This window comes from Tupaia chinensis, unplaced genomic scaffold (genome assembly GCF_000334495.1).
Source record: "Tupaia chinensis unplaced genomic scaffold, TupChi_1.0 Scaffold144459_1, whole genome shotgun sequence".
Classification (NCBI taxonomy): Eukaryota; Metazoa; Chordata; class Mammalia; order Scandentia; family Tupaiidae; genus Tupaia; species Tupaia belangeri.
This window is the reverse complement of record NW_006204318.1, coordinates 34,356-53,143: the sequence shown is the minus strand read 5'-3', so window position 1 is coordinate 53,143 and position 18,788 is coordinate 34,356. Positions and strand designations below refer to the sequence as shown.

The 18,788-nt window shown below is 40.5% G+C and overlaps 2 protein-coding genes across 2 annotated transcripts in view; one reads left to right on the top strand and one right to left on the bottom strand.

Moving 5' to 3' along the window:
* Positions 1–12,317, top strand: part of LOC102472115 (HLA class II histocompatibility antigen, DRB1-1 beta chain-like) — a 20,402-nt gene extending 8,085 nt beyond the window's left edge. The window contains 5 exon segments of the mRNA XM_014583648.1: positions 2,031–2,312; positions 3,239–3,349; positions 3,802–3,825; positions 11,455–11,487; positions 12,232–12,317. Of these exon segments, the coding sequence (XP_014439134.1) occupies positions 2,031–2,312; positions 3,239–3,349; positions 3,802–3,825; positions 11,455–11,487; positions 12,232–12,317 (536 nt within the window).
* Positions 12,318–12,344: 27 nt separating this feature from the next.
* On the bottom strand, positions 12,345–18,474 carry LOC102471268 (mamu class II histocompatibility antigen, DR alpha chain). Its single transcript, XM_006167025.3, has 5 exons — positions 18,317–18,474; positions 14,937–15,182; positions 14,162–14,443; positions 13,717–13,882; positions 12,345–12,730 (listed from the first exon to the last, which is right to left on the bottom strand). Exons 1-4 carry the CDS (start codon positions 18,393–18,395, stop codon positions 13,728–13,730), a joined length of 762 nt encoding a protein of 253 aa, XP_006167087.1. The 5' UTR covers positions 18,396–18,474; the 3' UTR covers positions 12,345–12,730; positions 13,717–13,727.
* Positions 18,475–18,788: the final 314 nt, after the last annotated feature.

Here is an 18,788-nt window from a genome sequence, read left to right as displayed (position 1 = left end):
AAGACATAAGAAATGGAAAATTATTTGTTGATAACATGTATGTTGATGTGCTTGACTGAACCAACAGACAGTGTATTTTGGATGAAAAATTCATTTTGTGCACTGTAATGATATATAGTGTATTAATGTTAAAAAAAGAAAAATTAATTAATAAAAATTAATTAATTAATTAAAAGAAATAAAATTTTGCACACTTTCTGTCACTGATTTTTAAAAATGCTTATTAAATTATATTTCTTAATGTTATTTTTAAATCTGACCAGAGAGAGACACAGAGGGGGAGAGAGAGAGAAAGTGAGAAAGCAAGCTGCCAGGTTAGGACTTGAACCATGGTGGACCATGTGGTAGTCCAGAGGCTCAACCACCAAGACACCTGCTGGCCCCATCTGGTGTATCTTTACAGTAGTGCTAATAGTACTTAAGTAGTCATATCTTGTCCTCAGACAGGTGTAACACAACTTGCCTCACATCTTCTTTGTTGCTCCTTTTTGCGATATTGACAAATAGGTGAAATTTATATCACTTTTTAAGCTTACATTGCTTTCATTTTTGAGGGTCCTGAACATTTTTCACATGTTTTCTGGCCAATTATAATTATTGTTTCAGGAATCATCTATTATATTATGTATATAATAGACAATTACCTATTGTCTGTTACCTCTGGAGTCCTATTTTTAAAAATGATTTTATGGGTTCTTTATACAATAAGATGATTAGCTGTTTATTGATATTTGATTCAACATTTTCTCCAGTTTGTGGTTTGTATTTTGATTTTTAAAATTATTTTCTATGTTAAGAATATGAACATATTAATTAATAAAATATTGCAAAATTTTTGGTAATGATTTAGGATACCATTTTGTAGTATCATATAAATGTTGTCTCCAGGTTTCTCCTTTCTCTTAAGATAATTGTACTTATTGAGGTCGGTCCATGTCAGGGACTGTCCCAGGTATTAAGCACATACTAATGAGTCCTAGACCCTGCCCTGTCCCAAATGTCAGTCTGGAAAGAGCAACAGTTATAAAACGATAGTTCTAATAACAGTGATGCTAGCTTGGAAAGGAGGTGGATTGATCAGTTGAATGTAAAAACTTTTTTAAATGAATGACTTTCATTGATCCTTTCTCTCTCCTCCAGGACTCATGCTTTTCTCAGATTCAGCTCAGAGAGAGAACCACCTCTGTCTGTGTCTCCTTCCCAGGAAGAGCCAGTCACGTGGTGTTCTAAGGTGGGAGTGAGGACTCTCAGCACTCTGTGGATTTCAGACTCTGTCTTCTTGTCTACCCGACTATCCTGAGTCTATCATATTGCTTTTTGTTTTGAATCATGCTGGCTTTGTTTGTTTGTTTTTCTTTTCTCTTGCTTTTTTTTTCTTTCTTCTTTTATTTTATTTATTTATTTTTGTGTGTGCCAGAGTCTCCTATGTTGCGTAGGCAGGTCTTAAACTTGCTATCCTCCTGCAGGGATTATAAATATGTACCACCCTGACTAGTCTGAATCATGTTATCTGTCAGGGTAAACAAGGATAGTAAATAGCTAATATGAATGGAAAGCTAAATCCAGACATTATTTTACATATTTTAGAAACATTAGTTCTCTTATAAGCCTGAGAAGTATATCAGTATTATGTCCTGTATTATAGTGAGAAATGGAGGAAAAGGGCAATTGAAACTCTTCCAGATCAACCAGTAAGAGGCAGAGCCTATATCTGAACCAGGCACACTAGCTCCGGAAATCACTCTGTTACCTCATACACTTTGCTTTGCAAAGGTTTGTAAACGTTTGACTGAACAGTGAATAACACTTCACTTCTATGAAAAAACTGAAGACAATTTTTCTCAATGTCTCTGAAATCTTCTGGGTCCCTGCTGTAAGAATACACTTAAAGATCATGACAGATACTGTTAGGTCACATATTCCGCTTTAATGGAGACCTGAGACTGGAGCCTGGTTAGTAGAGGGGCAGAAAGACAGACAAGCAGATTGCTCTGTCGTCCTCACTTACCCTCTCCCCTCTTCTCTCCTAGCTCAGCCCAAGGTGACCGTGTATCCTACAAGGACCCAGCCCCTGCAGCACCACAGCCTCCTGGTCTGCTCTGTGAACGGTTTCTACCCAGGCAACGTTGAAGTCAGATGGTTCCGGAATGGCCAGGAAGAGAAGGCTGGGGTTGTCTCCACAGGCCTGATCCGTAATGGAGACTGGACCTTCCAGATCCTGGTGATGCTGGAAACAGTTCCTCAGAGTGGAGAGGTTTACACTTGCCAAGTGGAACACCCAAGCCTGACGGACCCTGTCAGGGTGGAATGGAGTGAGAAGGTTCCTGACTTCATAAATCCCCCACCCAGCAAGAGGGGGACTTTGCTTATCCCGAGTCAGGGTCTTCTTCTGACACCTTATTTTCTTTATCTGGTCTGTGTTTCTCCTCTCCCTCATCACAACTTTGGAGAATGACAAGATTTCCTGCTTCATGGGAGTAGCCATGAAGTATTATGTCCTGTATTATATGTGAGAAATTGAGGCAAAGAGAAATTTAGACTCTTCTAGGATCAACCAGTAAGAGGCAGAGCCTATATTTGGACCAGGTACACTAGTTTCAGAAATCTCTCTGGTAATTCATGCACTTTCCTTTGTAAAGTTTTGTAAACATTTTGATTGAACAGTGAGTAACAGTTTCAGACTATGAACAAAATGAAGACAATTTCTCACCTGTGATGGTTTCTACAAAACTCTTGTACCCCTGGGGAAGCAATTGGTCCTGGCAAGTAGAAGAGAGCTTCTTCCTGTCTTGAACCTTCCCATGATACCACAGGCATGGTCACGCCCTAGGCCATGGCTCCAGCCTCCCTCTGGGGCTGCTGCTCTGAGCTGTGCACTGTGGTCTGAGAAGAGGAGCAGCGCAGGGGCTTCCCGTTAAGTGGGGAGTCTGCTCTCAGCTCTCCTCTCACTAGCTCTGTCATCCTAGAGAAGCTCCTTGACCTCACTGAGTTCCCGGATTTTTATTCCTCAAATATTGAAGTCATGCCTTCTGTCAGGGCTGTGAAATTTAAATGTGGTCAGTGCCTGAACCTTGTAGCTACTCAGTTGATTTTTGAATCTCTTTTTCAGGGATGGCCAATTATTCTAATTCTTCCAGGGCAGACTTCTTCCCCCATTCTCAAAGCTCTGAATCTGAGTTTCTATTAGAAAAGTTGCATTTAGAATAAAAATAACTGAAGTTGATTTTTTTTTTCCCAGAGGCACAATCTGAATCTGCACGGGGCAAGATGCTGAGTGGAATTGGGGGCTCTGTTCTGGGCCTGCTTTTCCTTGGGGTGGGGCCATTCATCCACTTCAGGAATCAGAAAGGTAAAGACTGTTTGTTAGCTGAGACTTCTCTAGATTTTCCTGAAGGAAGAAACAATAGCTTTGGTAAAGTCGGTTCTCAGTGTATCAGTGGCCCTGTATTAGCCTTTCTTTCTCTAACTGACTGAGATTTCCTGGAATTTCAGAAATCAACAGTCCATGCTACCATGGTAAGCAGCACAGAGGTTATGGCCTACAGGGACAGAAGAGGGGTTAACCAGCACAGAGATCTTAGTTAGACACCCTGGGCCAGTGAAGGAACAGCCACTAGGGTAGTCACAGTGCCCTGAATCCCTGTGAAACTTGGAAGGTCTTATACTTCCATGTCTGCTTCCCTCTGCCCCGGCTAAGGTTGGTGTGTTCGAGAAATCTCAGGTGGGAGACCTGGGGCTGAGGACATTCCTTATGGGCACAACTTTGCCTTTTACATATATGTCTTTCCATCTCTTTCCCAGGACACTCAGACCTTCAGCCAACAGGTAATGCCTTTTAATTCCCTTTTAGAGACATATTCAGTTCCCTGTAGACCTGATACGAGACAGCAATAATGGAAAGACTTTGGATTGGAATTTTTGATCAGGTTGCTTTTAATCCACCTTCTTCTCTCCACTGTTTAAGAGGCCTGTGCTCTGAAGTAGGACTGGCTCAGAGAGAGACTTAAGAAATGCGTGTTTCTTCTGCAGCAGTCTTACCACACCAGGCCCTGAGAGAGGAAAAGACGCTGTTGTAGAGTTAGGTCTGAAAAACACTCTCTGTTTTGCAGGACTCCTGAGCTGAAGTGATGGTGAGGATGCTCAAGGAAGAAGCTTCTGTCTCAGCTTTAAAGAATGAAAAGATTTCCTGCTTTTCTTGTTCTTTCACATAGAGAGTGGGTTCTGAGGATCTGGTTTGTCCCTGGTTTAGTGGTCTTGCAGAAAATTTTCTTCCTAATGCCTTCCTCAGCCCCTGCCCTTGGCCTGCAAATTCCACTGCTGATTTCCAAACCTCATCTTCACTCTTTGCTGGTCCCCTTTGTGCTGAACCCTTCCTGCCTCCTGTGCATCTGAAGTCACCATATGCCACATGACTTTATTAAATGTTTCTCAAATAAACATGGAGTGATAAATTACTGATTCACATGACAAAAATATACAAAAAAGACATGGAGAATTACATCACAATATGATGCTGGTTTTCATTTATTTATGTAAGTATATGAGGTGTATGTTAAACAGCTTCATTTAGGGACTAGCAGTTGGCGTAATGGCTATGTTGCTGGACTCTGTAGTTGACTGTAGTTCGAGTCTCGAACCTGGTGGCTTAAACTGACTCTGGGAGGAGAATGGAGGAGAGGGGATTGTGCAGTGACCACCCCCCTGGGGGGGGTGATTTCTCACTTTTTGACTCTCTATCTCTCTCTGTTTTTGTGGTGAGCACACGCGCCCTATAGCAAAAACCTCTCAAAACAACCAACCAACCAACCAAGCAAACAAAAAGCTTGATTTTCCATTGCACAGTGTGTACATGTATCAGTTCATCATGCTGTACACCATAAATGGATACAATTTTGATTTGTAAATTAAAAAAACTAAAATTAAAATTAAAAGTTTAAAAGACAACACCTCAAAAGGGGAACACAATTGTAACAATTGAAACAAAGTTAACAAAAATATATGTTGAGTAACAAGATAGAAAAGACAAAATTTTTTCTTTGTTTCTTGCCTAATGTACTGTGTAAATATAATTGTAAATTGATACAATATTCTAAATTCCATAGACTTCAGTAGTGTGCTGCTAAGTGAGTTGGACAGATCTAAGAGAAAGGCGACTACATTCATTAGGAAGATGGAGGGTCCCACAGTTGTGTTCCATCTGAAGAGTCAGTTTTAAATGTCAATCAAACGTAAAGAAATTTGGAAACTTTTTGAAATTAAAAGCTATTTGAGCACAATGTCTCCAATTTGATACAACTGTTATTTTCAAGTAAATTTAAACTTCATTTAATGCATACATTATTTTAAATTATATTATGTATTATTTGTGCAAAGCTGGTGATGCTCTAGGAATTTAGTAAGCTGAGAGTCATGTCTGCTTTGTGTGGTCCCTGGATAGCAGCTTTACTCTTGCTTCATTCCCTGTGATAAAGAAATTATTCATCTTATTTTGAGACCTGTGGTCTGGTGGTTAAAGCAGGTGGATCCCAAATGGCTGACAGTGTGGATTGAGCCCTAGACCCGGTGGCATGAAAACTATACTAACCATATTTGTACATTTGCCCAAAATTTTGAAAGAAGGTGGAGAAGGAGGAAAAAGTATTTTGGAGTGACCATACTTCATGGGGGCTTGCTTTGTTACTTTACTCCCCTGTTTCTCTCTTTCTCTCTCTCTCTCTCTCTCTTTCTCTCTCTCTTTTTCTGTGTCCCTCTCTGGCAAGTGCATGTGCCATCTGGGAAATTAAAACAAAAACATACATGTTGGGGCCAGCAAGTGGCATAGTGGTTATGTTGCTGGACTCCCACATGCTTCAAGTCCTGGACCTGGTGGCTTGAAAATAACACTGGGTGCATTGTTCATATGTGTCCAAGATCCCAAGAGGAGAATGGAGGAGAGGAGTTGCAGCATGGTCATCCCTCCTGGGGGCGGATTTTTCACTTTCTGTCTCACTGTCTTTCAATCTGCAAGCACACATGTCCTAAGGCAAAAACCTCCTTAAAAAAATCATACGTGTCATGAGTACTTCAATAAAGATGCTTCTGTAGCTGGTGTCAGGAAATCTAATCTCAATTGTTTTGTTTTTCTCTAACTTTTTATCTCACATAGTTGATAGATTCAAGGTAGGCATTCCAGGGTTGTTCAGTGCAGTCAGCCAGTGACATGCCAATAACCCTGGAACTTTATAGCTCTCCCCTCTATCACACATGGCCTGTCAACAGACACATAGCACTTCACCAAACGAGCAGAATATGGTTTTTTGAAGTGTCCTTAAAATCTTTACCAAGATATACCATATGCTAAGGCAAAAAATAGACCTCAAAAACATTAAAGAATTTAAATTGTTCAGACTGTTGACTGGACACAGAGAATTAAATGAGAAACTGATAACATAAAGATAACCAGTCCTATCCTAAACACTCAGAAACTAAACAATATCTAAGTAATTCATGTGTCAAAAAGGCTGTCTTAAAGGGGAAAATATATCTATTCAACTATGTAAAAAGTGAAGATGCATTTCAAAAATTGTGGGACACATGAAAGCAGTGCTTAGAAAAAAATACTTATAGAACTAAATGTATCCACTATAGAAGAAAAAAGGCACAAATAACAGTAAAATCTAGAAAAAAGGGTCATCCGGTAGCATGGTGGTTAAGGTGGCTGGATTCCATATGGCCAACTGTAAAATGACGTACTGGCTCCAGTGGCTTGGAAAACACTCTGGGTGCTCACACTGTGGGTGCATGTGCACGTGTGCCCAAAATCCTGAAAGGAGAAAGTGGAGATGGGATTATGGCATGGCCAGCACCAATGAGGATCCTTTCTCACCTTCTTTCTCTGTCTCTCTCTGGTGAGCGTGCATGCCCTCTGGCAAATTAAAAAAAATCTATTATATTAAATTAATGAAGAAAAATAACATGATCATGTTAACTGAAGCAGAAAGGAAATGGATGAAATTCAATATTTATTTATAATAAAACCCCTCAGAAAAGCAGAACTAGAAGAAAATTTCTTCAGCTTGATAAATAACTTCTATAAAAATCTTACAGCTAAATTCATACTTAATGGTGAAATGACTGAATAAATGTTTTTCCTCCTTTGCTCCAACTAATAAAGGAGTTCATAAAGGTTGCAGAATTTAAAAAAAAAAAAAACAAACAAAAAACTAAAGTCAATTTCAGGCCAGCAGATGAAAAAGTGAGAAAGCAAGCTGCCAGGTCTGGATCTCACATGGCTGCCTTCTCTGTTGGAGTCCTGGACCCTGTGACTTGGAAACTACACTGGGCCTGTATGCATGGGTACCCAAAACCCCAAGGAGAGAATGGAGAAGGGTCTACAGAGTGCACACCCCCCTTGGGGTTACTTTTTCACTTTCATTCTCTTTTTCTCTTTCTCTGATGAACATACAGGTCATATTTATTTCTTTATATGGCAATGAAAAACTAAAAGTTAAAATTAAAAATACAATACCATTTATAATCACTCAAAAGAGAAAAAGAAGCACTTAAGTGTACCTCTAACAGAACAAAGTGCAGGAGCGATATGCTGAAATGCTGATGAAAGAAATCAGAGGGGACCAGCAGTTAGCGTAATGACTATGGCGCTGGACTCCCATGTAGTCGACGGCGGTTCGCATCCCGGACCCGGTGGCTTAAAATTCACGCTGGGCGTGTGTGTGTGCGTGCCCAAGATCCTGAGAGGAGAACGAGGAGAAGGGATTGTGGCGTGGCCATCTCCACTGGGGGGTGAATTCTCGCTTTCTGTCTCTCTGTCTGTCTGGGGAGCGCACAAGCCCTATAGCAAAAAAACCTCTCCAAATAAAAAAAAAAAAAGAAAGAAAGAAATCAGTGACCTAAATAAACAGAGAGACTTGCTGTGTTCATCAACTGGAAAGATGGTAAAGATGGCAGTTCTCCTCAAATTGATATCCAGGTTTTGTGTAATTTCTATCTAAATCTCAGCAACATTTCTAACAGGTGCACACAAAGTTGTTCTAACATTTATATAAAAAAGCAGGGAACTGACTGGATAAAATAATTTAATAAACTGTGGGTCATTCTTATAAAAATTAAGAATCTTATAAGCAATATTCATAAAGACTGACATTTGTGGAGGTCTAGGCACACAGACTCATGGAGCAGTATAGAGACTCTCCAGGAACAGATCTACATCCACTCATGTTTTGACAAAGGTGCAAAGCAATTCAGTGGGGGAGAATCTCTTTAAGCTATGAAGGAAGTGGCTATTTATAGAGGGATAAAGAAAAGAAAAAGAAACTACACAATTCTCACATCTTATACCAAGAAATACTCCAAATAGATCATAGGCTTACATGCAAATGTAACAAAACATAGAAAATATTTAGAAACCAGGGCCAGGTGAAGAGATTTTAAGTATAATAAAAAAAGCAAAAAAAAATTTTTTTTGGAGAGGTTTTTTGCTATAGGTGTTCTGCAAAATATTTTGTTAAGAAATAATAATGATAGTAAAAGGGCTAGCTACGTGATTCAACAGTAACCTGCTACTCAAGAAAAGTTGTACCCTATGGGAGGCCATGAATGAGGCTCCCCAGCCCAGGGCGAACACCCAGGTGCACACCCATGTTCTGACTGCCTGGGAAGGCTGGGAGGGGCTCAGTGTGAGGCCCTGATGGTGCTTATTGCTCTGCCATTTTCTCTCTCTGTCACTCACTGTCATGAAAGAGATAAAAGAACTTAAGTAAAAAAATTAAAAACATGAGCTACAAATAGGGAGAAAATATTTGCAAACCACATGTATCACAAAGGACAGGAATAGGGTCTGAGGAAGGACACTTGGGGGAGGGACAGGGAGGCAGAGCATTAATGGCACAAAGAGGAGTGGTATTATCTGTTGAAGATATGTTGTAGTTTTATCAACAGCACTAGGGAGAAATGTTCACCTGTTGAAATATCCATTTTCTAAGCCAAATACTAATGTGATTGACTGTATGGAAGAAAATGAAATGGGAAAAAAAATTAAATAAATGGAAAAAAATAAAAGAGCTGCCAAAACTCCACATTTTATAACTACCTCCAAAGAAGGTAGTTACTAAATGAGCAAATGTCACATGGAGACATTTCATCAGATGGCCTGTGAGCACATGGCATGATGTTCGACATTGTTGAGCCTTAGGGAAATGCACATTAAGAACACGAGATATCACTACACAGTAAAACAGCCAGAAAAGACAAAGTACTGGCAATGCCAGGAGTTGGTGAAAATGCAAAATAAATAAATCTTTCACATTGATTGTGAAAACGTAAAATGGTACATCGTCCCTATTTTGCTTGGAATTTCTTTAAAAAAATACGTTTACCACATGATCCAGAAATGACATTCTAGGATATTTATATCAGAGAAATGAAAACTCATGTTTACATTAAAAAAAAGCCTTAGACAAATTTCTTAGCAGTTTTATTCATAATAGCCCTAATGTCATAAGAATTAAAATTTCATTCAACAGGCAAATAGTTCAACAAACTATGGCACATCCATACTATGGATTCTTTTCAGCAATAAAACAGAATGAAGGCCATAGCCTGGATGGATCTCAAGGATATTATGCTGAATGAAAAATGCCATCTCAGAAAGAGACATACTTTAGATTTTGTTTATCTCACATTCTCAGAAGGACACAGTTGTAGAGATGGGGAAGCCATTAGGGATCGTCAGGTGTTGGGGTAATGGTGTGGAGAGGGAGGGGTTTGTGACTATAAAAGGCAGCACAGGGAAACCTCTGTGGTAATGGGGTAGCTCTGCACCTGATCACGGTGGTGGTTACACGGATCTGCACATGTGTAAGTCCTGGGCATAGAGCTATACACACGTGTACCAAAGGTGGTTTCCTGGCTTTGTATTGTGGTACAGTTACTTAAGGTACAAACATCTGGAGAAGAGGGGTGAAGGGGCATGCAGAATCTCTGTCCTGTCTGTGATTTCCTGAGAATCAATAATTCTTTGAAAGTAAAACATTTTTTAAAAGTGGCCTTCTGCATCTGGCTGTATAGCGGGTAATTAAGGCAGCTGGGTTTCATATGGTCATTTGTATGGTGGGTCTTGGACCTGGCAGCTTGAGAAAAACATCAGGCACTTGTGCATGCATGCCTAGAATCCCAATGAGAGAGAAGTGAAGAGATTGCAGGGTGGCCATTTACCATGGGGAGGGGGTATATGGTCTCTCCCCCTGGCTCTGTCTCTTTGAGTCTTTCTGGCAAGTGCATGTACTCTCCAAGGGGGCGGGGGGAGTGGTTTTCTGACTGAAATCTAAAATCTTCAAACACTAAATGTTGGCAAGGATCAAGGATGTAGAACAACGGAGACTCATTCAGTGCTGGTGGGAATACAAAATGTTATAGCTACTTTGGAAGACACCCTGGCAATTTCTTATGAAGATAAACATATCCCTACCATACTAGCCAGCATTCCAGGGCACTTTTAGGTCAGTGTATCTATTGATATATGACATTTTGTATTTGGCAGAACCCATAGAATTATATACTCCAGAGTGACCCCTAAAGCAACTATGAACTTTAGCTAATAGTAAGTATCAGTATTGGATCATCAGCCATAACAAATGTACCACACTAATGCAGGATGTTAGTAATAAGGAAAACTGGGCAGTAGGGATTTGCAGGGAAAGGGCTTATGGGAACTTATTGTACTTTTTTCTTCAATATTCTGGAAAATTAAAACTGCTTAAAAAATAGAGTTTATTTTTAAGCTTTTTTTTTTTTTTTTTAAGCCTTGGGGTCCTTGCACTCGCAGAGAGACAGACAGATAGACACAGTGAGAGGGAAAGTGAGAAATCACCCCCCTAGGGAGATGGCCGTGCCACAATCTATTTTTCTTTCTCCTCCTGGGGTCTTGGGCCTGCACAAACACACACATGGTGTGATTTTCAAGCCACTGAGTCCAGGATTTGAACTGCGGTTGGCCATGTGGGAGTCCAGTAACTGCTGTGCCATCTTACGGCCCCTAAAAAGTGTTTTATTTACATGAAAAGATATAGCTTTACTTTTTGTTTTTCCATGCTTGTCTGAGATTTAGCATATTCTTTACTGTACATCTATTTATTTTATAATAAAAATTATAGATATCTGAAAGAAACACCTGTGCCTATTCTAATCTTCTATTCTCAAGATTCTGCTCTGATTCTTTAAGCAGTATGTAGAAGAAATTTGTTATTTTATAGACTTATATGTTCATGCTGTGTTGGTTTGTTTCTAGTTTAATTCTGTTTTGCTTCTTTTAGATGTTTTAATGTCAGGCTGTAGAAAAGTTGAGAACAATAGAATTTACAACTTTTGCAATATTATTATCGTTAAGCATGGTATTTAATTACTTTGCTTACATTTTTCTGTTAATTCTCACAATGACTCAATTTAATGAAAATTTAGCATCTGTATTTGTGAAAGGAAGTTGCGGCCAAGGTAAGTGACACACTAGTAAGTGCACAGCTAGTAAATGATACAGCGCACATGGAATCCAGAATCGGTTCCAACAGCACTTACTTGCCGGTCTACCACACTTTTGTGGATAATCCGTCTGTATGTTTTATGGTAGGTTCTGGTAACTACATTAGAAACACGTATCAAGTCATAGTTTCAAAGACAAATTAGCAATAAATAGCTCACTGTGTTCCTATTACCTTTCCTCTTAGTTTAATGACACATCCTGACCCTTCTCTTTACTCAGTTTTCCATTCGAGGGCACATCACCAAATATAAGATGGTTCCAGAATGTCAGATGTTGTCTTGGTAATGAAACAGGCACCTGAGACCACGTCTAATAGGACAGGTAAAGCCAGTCCTCAGGGACAACCTCATTCCTCATTAAGCCTGGGGTGTGTGATGACGACATGCAAATCTGATAACACATGTGGAACCTCTTCTCATTCTGCTCCCCACTTTACCACCTCTGATCCCCTTTATCTGTGTCACTTATTGTCAGAGGCCAATCCTTGAGGGTTGAGATTCACTCTAATAAAAATACAGACATGTCATTGATTTGAGGCTCAAGAACCAAACATGGAGTCTGAATCTACAACTCAGGGAGAAACAAACCCACTCTAGGGTTCTCTGCAAATGAAGACTAGATTATAACAACAAAACTCCTGCAGATGCTCAGAATGAGGACAAACCCTAATGAACCTGATTAATTCTGATTATTTCCAGAACTTACAGGATACACCAGCATTCAGATATTTCAGAACAGAAAGATCACAGATAGTCCCCAACTCACCCTCTCCCTCCAAAAATAGACTTGTCTTACATATTGAAAACACCACTCAAGACCCATCAAAATAGTTTATTGAATTAACAAAAATCACAGCGTAAAGAACCCTAAGCAATAAGTACCTAAGAGATGATCCCAGAAAGTTCCAGTGCTGAGAAAGAGTTGTGGGGCTTACCCCAAAGGCATTTCATGGTTATAATAAAATAATTGGAAATTGAGCGACAAGAGATACCAGAGAGGCAACAGATAGGAAAGTCCAAGGAGATGTTAGAGCCTGGAGAGATCAGGGGAAAGCCTCTCCACTAAGGGTGGTGAAAGGGCTGGGAAATGCAGATGAGGGTTGTTCTCACTCGAAGGGCTGTCAGCTTTGTAATAGTGCAGCGGGAATTTCTTCATTGATCATTTCTTCATTGATCTTCTCTCGGAGAAAGGCAGCACCTGTAGCAGGACTCATAGTTACTAAAGAGTTTAAGATGGACGTCTTTCTTTCGGATTACCCCCTCTTCTTTTTGAATACTTTGACTTCAGAAAGTCAAAACACCAGGGCCAGCATACTGCATAATGGTTACATCACTGGACTCCCCACAGGGCCAACCATAGTTCGAGTCCTAGACCTGGTGGCTTGAAGCTCATGATGGGCATGTGTGCATGCATGCCCAAAATCCAGAGAGGAGAATGGATTACAGCATGGCCATCCCCCGGTGGGTGATTTCTCACTCTCTGTCTTTCTAGTGAGTACACACATGCTATAGCAAAAAAATCTCTGTCTAAAAAAAACAAGCCAAAAGACTATTCTGAGTGCACACATGCTATAGCAAAAAATCTCTGTCTAAAAAGAACAAGCCAAAAGACTATTTATCTGACGTCTTATAAATATGACCTTTTAACATGGACTATATCTCTCACTCCTCAGTTGAGTATGAATCACAACTGTGCTGTAACTTTTTTTTAGAACTTCTCATAACGATTTTCAGACTGGAGGAGCAAAAAGACACATTAGCCTTTAAAACATATCTTTTCATACAAAGCTTTCCTAACCCTGCAAGAATTAGGCCTTGAAAAATACTTCTAAACCGACAGTCTGCCTCAGGAATTTTTTTTAGGAATGCTTGTAACTTGCGGCTTACTATCCTAGACCACTGGACTTAGTACCATGATGGGAAACAATCACCTTAGGTACTGGAGGAAATTCCAAGACAGAAGGTGTGGTCTAGGTACACATCTATGGAAAGGGATGAGGAACTCTGAAACTTTGGGTACCACATGATGCCAATATATGATTTGTTCTAACAAAGAGAAATCAAGAGTCACAATTTTTTCTATCCTCCTCTTTTAAGGGATTGCATATCCACGTCCTTTCTCCCACTCTGTTTTCCTCCCTCAGACACCTCCATGCGTGTCTTCCTCTGATGGTGCATACCCACCTCCACGTGCCTCACAGAGGCCCTCGGCGTTCTGTAGCGTTGCCTTTGCGCACACCCTTGATGATGAGGACAGTCCCGACAATGATGCCCACTAGGCCCACAACCAAGCCCAGGGCACACACGACATTCTCTGTGGTCTCTGGGAGCGGGGTTTGCATTTCAAACTCTGGAAAAAATGAAACGATCGTGACGACGAATGTGGTAGGTAGGACCACATGTAGGGTCAAAAAGGTAGTTATTAATACATTAAAGAGGAGGAAGATGGAATGACGGGTTGAGGGAACAGCAAATTAGAAACTAAAGGGAGCTGGGCGGTGAGAGCAGACGGGTGTGTGAATTGTAGCAGATGTTAGGGAACGGTCAGCACAGTCTGGGTCCCAAGGGTCCAGACATAAACGTTAAAGGAGAAACCTTAAAATGAAGGAGACTGAAAGAGGGTTCGTACCCCAGTGCGTGAGAACAGGCTTGTCGAATCCCCAGTGCTCAACCTTACAGTCATAGAAGTCCTCAGTGGAGGGCACAAAGGGGAGATAGTGGAACTTGCGGAAAAGGTGGTCTTCCCTGGGCAGGAAGATGGTCTCTGATCTTCCCATGGTGACAGGCTTTCCATTTTTAAGCCACGTGACATCGATCACTGGTGGAGAGAACTTGTCGATGAAACAGATGAGGATGTTGGGCTCTCCCAGCTCCACAGGCTTATCCGTGAGCACGGTCACCTCTGGAGCGACTGAGGGACACAAGTCAGAAATTGGTTTTCGTTGCTTAGGGTGATCCTCTCCTCCCACACTGAACTGTGGTAAAAATCTACCTGAAGACTCTAAAACTGAAAAAGTCATTGAAATTTTGCTCTGAGAATCTGAAAAAGTCATTGAAATTTTGCTCCAAGAATTCTAAGCCACATTCTCAGACACCCATTTCTGATGCTTTCTCCCATGAACACTGAAGCATAAGATGTTCAAATACCTCATTCATGCCCCCCTCCCCATCATGTACTCAGGGCAAAGTCTTTGTTAGGGACCCTGGATGACAGAGACGTGACGTGAGCACATCAGACAAAGAACAAACCCAGAAAATTAGGTCTGTGGCGTGAGAATTTGGAGCTTGCTTATGGGAGTTTAGACTCTTAAGGGAGAAAGTCTTTCATGATAATGTAACACAGAGAACTGGGCATCTACTTAAGATCTACCATATCCAGGAGTGCAGTAGAGAGAGAGAGATACCATTGGTGTCTGGAGTGTTGTTGGAGCGCTTCATCATGATTTCCAGGTTGGCTTTGTCCACAGCTATGTTGGCCAGTGCACCCTGTGCCTCAAAGCCGGCAAATTGTCCAAACTCTTTAAGCCGCCAGACAGTCTCCTTTTTGTCCATATCCACGTGGAAAATTTCATCACCATCAAAGTCAAACATAAATTCACCTCTCTGATCCGGGGACAGATAGAATTCAGCCTGAATGATCACATGTTCCTCTGAAAAGGCAGGAAAGGGAGTTGGTGAGAATTGGGAGAGGGGGATGAAGAATCTGCAACGTATGGGCAGGAGATGGAAAGAGATGGGACTTAGGGAAAGTGAGGTTTTTCAGGAATGAATAAAAAGATGAGGTGTGGGTGAAGGACTTCTGTGTGAGCAAAGATGAGAGGGAGAAATAAGAGGAGCAGTGTTAGAGAAAGTGGGTTGGAGAGGGCTGAAAAGCCTAGTCTTCTGAAGTTGGGCTCCGTTGAGAAATTATTCACATTTTAGAAATCCAACAGTCTTAAAAAGCAATGTTCTCTCACTCTCTACCAAGCCCTTAAATACTCTCAGGCCAGAATTCCAGGGCATTTCTATCTCAGAGTGTGGTTCCTAAGAAGAGAAAAACACTGTTTGAAAGATTAGGTTTGGAAGCAAATAAAATGCAGAATTGTTATTCAGCTATTTACCTAGTGTTTTTGAGCAGATTGTTCTACTTGCTTACAAGTAATTTCCCTAGTATAGTTCAGTAATTTTGAGTTTACCATGGATTTGCTTGTACAATTAAATGATAAGGTAATTTCTTAGTGTATGCAATGTTTAGTTTTCGGTGGCACCTTGACTAGACTAAAGAATCCCTAGAAAACAGATAAACCATTATTCTGGATATGTCTATGGGGCTGTTTCTTGAAGGGATTAACACGTGAGTCTGAGTAGTCTGGATGTGGAAGATCCTCCCTCAGTGTGGGTGGGCACTATGAAATCGAGAGGACCAGACAGAATACATGCACAAGACAAACGAGTCTCTTTTGAGAGAGAGCAAGACACACTTCTGTTGCCTTGGACAGCAGAACCCAAGGCTCATCTGCCTTTGGACCCTGGGATTTATATCAACAACCCCCAGGTGCTCAGGTTTTCAGCCTCACTATGATTTACATCACAGCTGGACTGTGAGTTACATCATCAGCTTCCCTGCTTCTGAAGCTTTTGGACCATGCTCTGAGAATCCCAGTCTCCATCTTGCAGATGGCCTGGTTTGAAACTTCTCAGCTGCCATGATCCCATGAGCTGATTCCCCCAATAAATTCCTCTTTATATATCTAGACATATCCTAGTGTCTCCCTAGAGAACCCTGTATCATCAGGACTATCCTAACATTATTCGTCTTTTAGAGTCATAAACTGCTTTCTATTTAAGGAGCAGATCTAGGAAAAATATAACTAATCCGAGACACTCAGGGAATTAAGTCTGAGAGCACGCAGTGCCGTGGTGTGGATCCTTGGACCCAAACCCATTCTGCAGATACTTCTGTGAGAAGGGTCATGTTCAGACTGACCTTGGCAACTCAGTAAACTTTTATCTTAATGGTTCTTAGATTGGTACTGTGGTTATGGAACACAGTCTATTAATACTATGAATAGCCAACATCGTGGGAATACAGGAAGCTACATTCAGAAAGTACGCAGCATCTGTGGTGTTTGTAGATGAGCAAGGAATTGTTTTCTGCTTAGTCTTCAGAAACAAGGTGAGGGATTGTAATGTTTGATTATATTGAGAAACCTAGGAATTTATTTGGCATTTGTATCTATGTGTATACATGCCCACACACACATGTGCGTGCGCACACACACACACACACACACACATATTCTAGCTGTCCCTTTCCAGTCCAAGAGAAGAGCCTCTATTTTTCCAGATTAGGATTCCCATATTTGGTTCTTTCTAGGCTATAAAAATCTAACAAAGACCTTGGGACCAGCAGTTAGTGTAATGGCTGGACTCCCACGTAGTCGACCGCGGTTCGCGTCCTGAACCCGGTGGCTTAAAACTCATGTCGGGTGCGTGTGCGTGCATGCCCAAGATCCCGAGAGGAGTAATGGAGGAGAAGGGATTACAGCGTGGCCATCCCCCCTGGGGGGTGATTTCTCACTTTCTGTCTCTCTGTCTCTCTCTGTCTGGTGAGCACAAGTGCCCTATTGCCCTATGGATCCCGATGGAAAAGAACTCACCAAAAAAAAAAAAAAAAGAAAAGAAAAGAAAAAGAAATCTACCAAAGACCATTAGGCATTATGGGTCTGGGAGCTGGGTTGTCCATTTGTTTATTTCCAGTCCACCTGCCCCCATTTCATGGGGTGAAGAATACTTTTTTCACAATACATTTTTTTTTTTTTGGAGAGGTTTTTGCTATAAGACATGTGCACTTCCCAGAAAGACACACAGAGAGAGAGAGACAGAAAGTGAGAAATCACCCCTCGGGGGGATGGCTATGCTGCAATCCCTTCTCCTCCATTCTCCTCTAAAGATCCTGGGCACACATGCACACGCACCCAGTATGAATTTAAGCCACTGGGTGCGGGACTTGAACTGCAGTCGACTATATGGGAGTCCAGCAACATAGCCATTATGCCATCTGCTGGTCCCTCACAATACGTGTTTATAACGACACAAACATTTACTGAGAATAATATCAGACTCTTCACTTTTCATATTTTTCCTTTCTTGGAAATATTACTAAGTAATACTGAGCAAAGATCTACTATAAAATGAAGGTGGGGTTTGGGATGGTTATCACTTTCCCAAAAGCAATAAATTAAATGTAATTTATATCAATATACCTATCCAAACCCCCTTCCTGGATAGATTGTTACTTTTTGACAACTTTTCTTTCTAGTCATCTCCAATTCAATGTTTGTGCTCAAAATATGCTGACAATATTTAAATGCCAAATTTAATTATCATGCATTCAGCTAAAAGTAGTGCTAATAACTTGTTATATTTTTTCATATAATCCTAACAAAATTACGTGAGGTTTTGAATTCTTTACTAATTTTTCAGAAAGAAAAAATAAGCGCAGAGATATAACTTATTAATGTCTGTCAGAAAATATTTCTCCCCAAGTTTGGCTTATTTTAAGTCAATAGCATTGATCAATATACAACATGGTTTGGTTCCTATAAACTAAATTTGAATTACTTTAATTTATGGAGAGCAAAGAATTCCTCCAAACTATAATTTATCATACATTTAGATTTAGACCCATATAATACTTGTTACTCTTTTCTCCAAAGATTGTCTTGCAAATGCCCACAGTTCATTTCCTCAATGCTCTCTCTTATAACTTATTGTTTGTAGTTTTGATTCTCTTAGCACCTACCTTTGATAGCCCATGATTCCTGAGGGATCAGAACACCTATGATGAATAATTCCAGCACCAAGACTCCTCTTATAACCATCTTCTTCTTAGGTGCTTTGATGGAGCTCAGTAGAACCCCAAAGTGAGACAGAGAGAAGAATAAAAGAAAAGAAAGTTGGGGAGTGGGTGGGCGTGATAGAATCTGACATGATTAAAATTCAAATTAGTTGAGCTGCAGCCAATCAGAAAAATCTTTTGCGATGACACATTTGTTGCTAGGGGAAGGGTTCTCATAAAAGGTCCAGTAAAGGAGACACTACTTAATTCACTGAAGTTCTTAATCATATAAACAAAACAGGAAATTTAAGTTTTTAAGAATTGCGGGCAATCACTCATAGACTCCATTTCAATTCAAGTTATAGAAAAGTTTACACTTAAAGTACATTAGTAAGAACAGAATAAATGAAAGTACAGAGCTTGCTTCTGTGCTGTG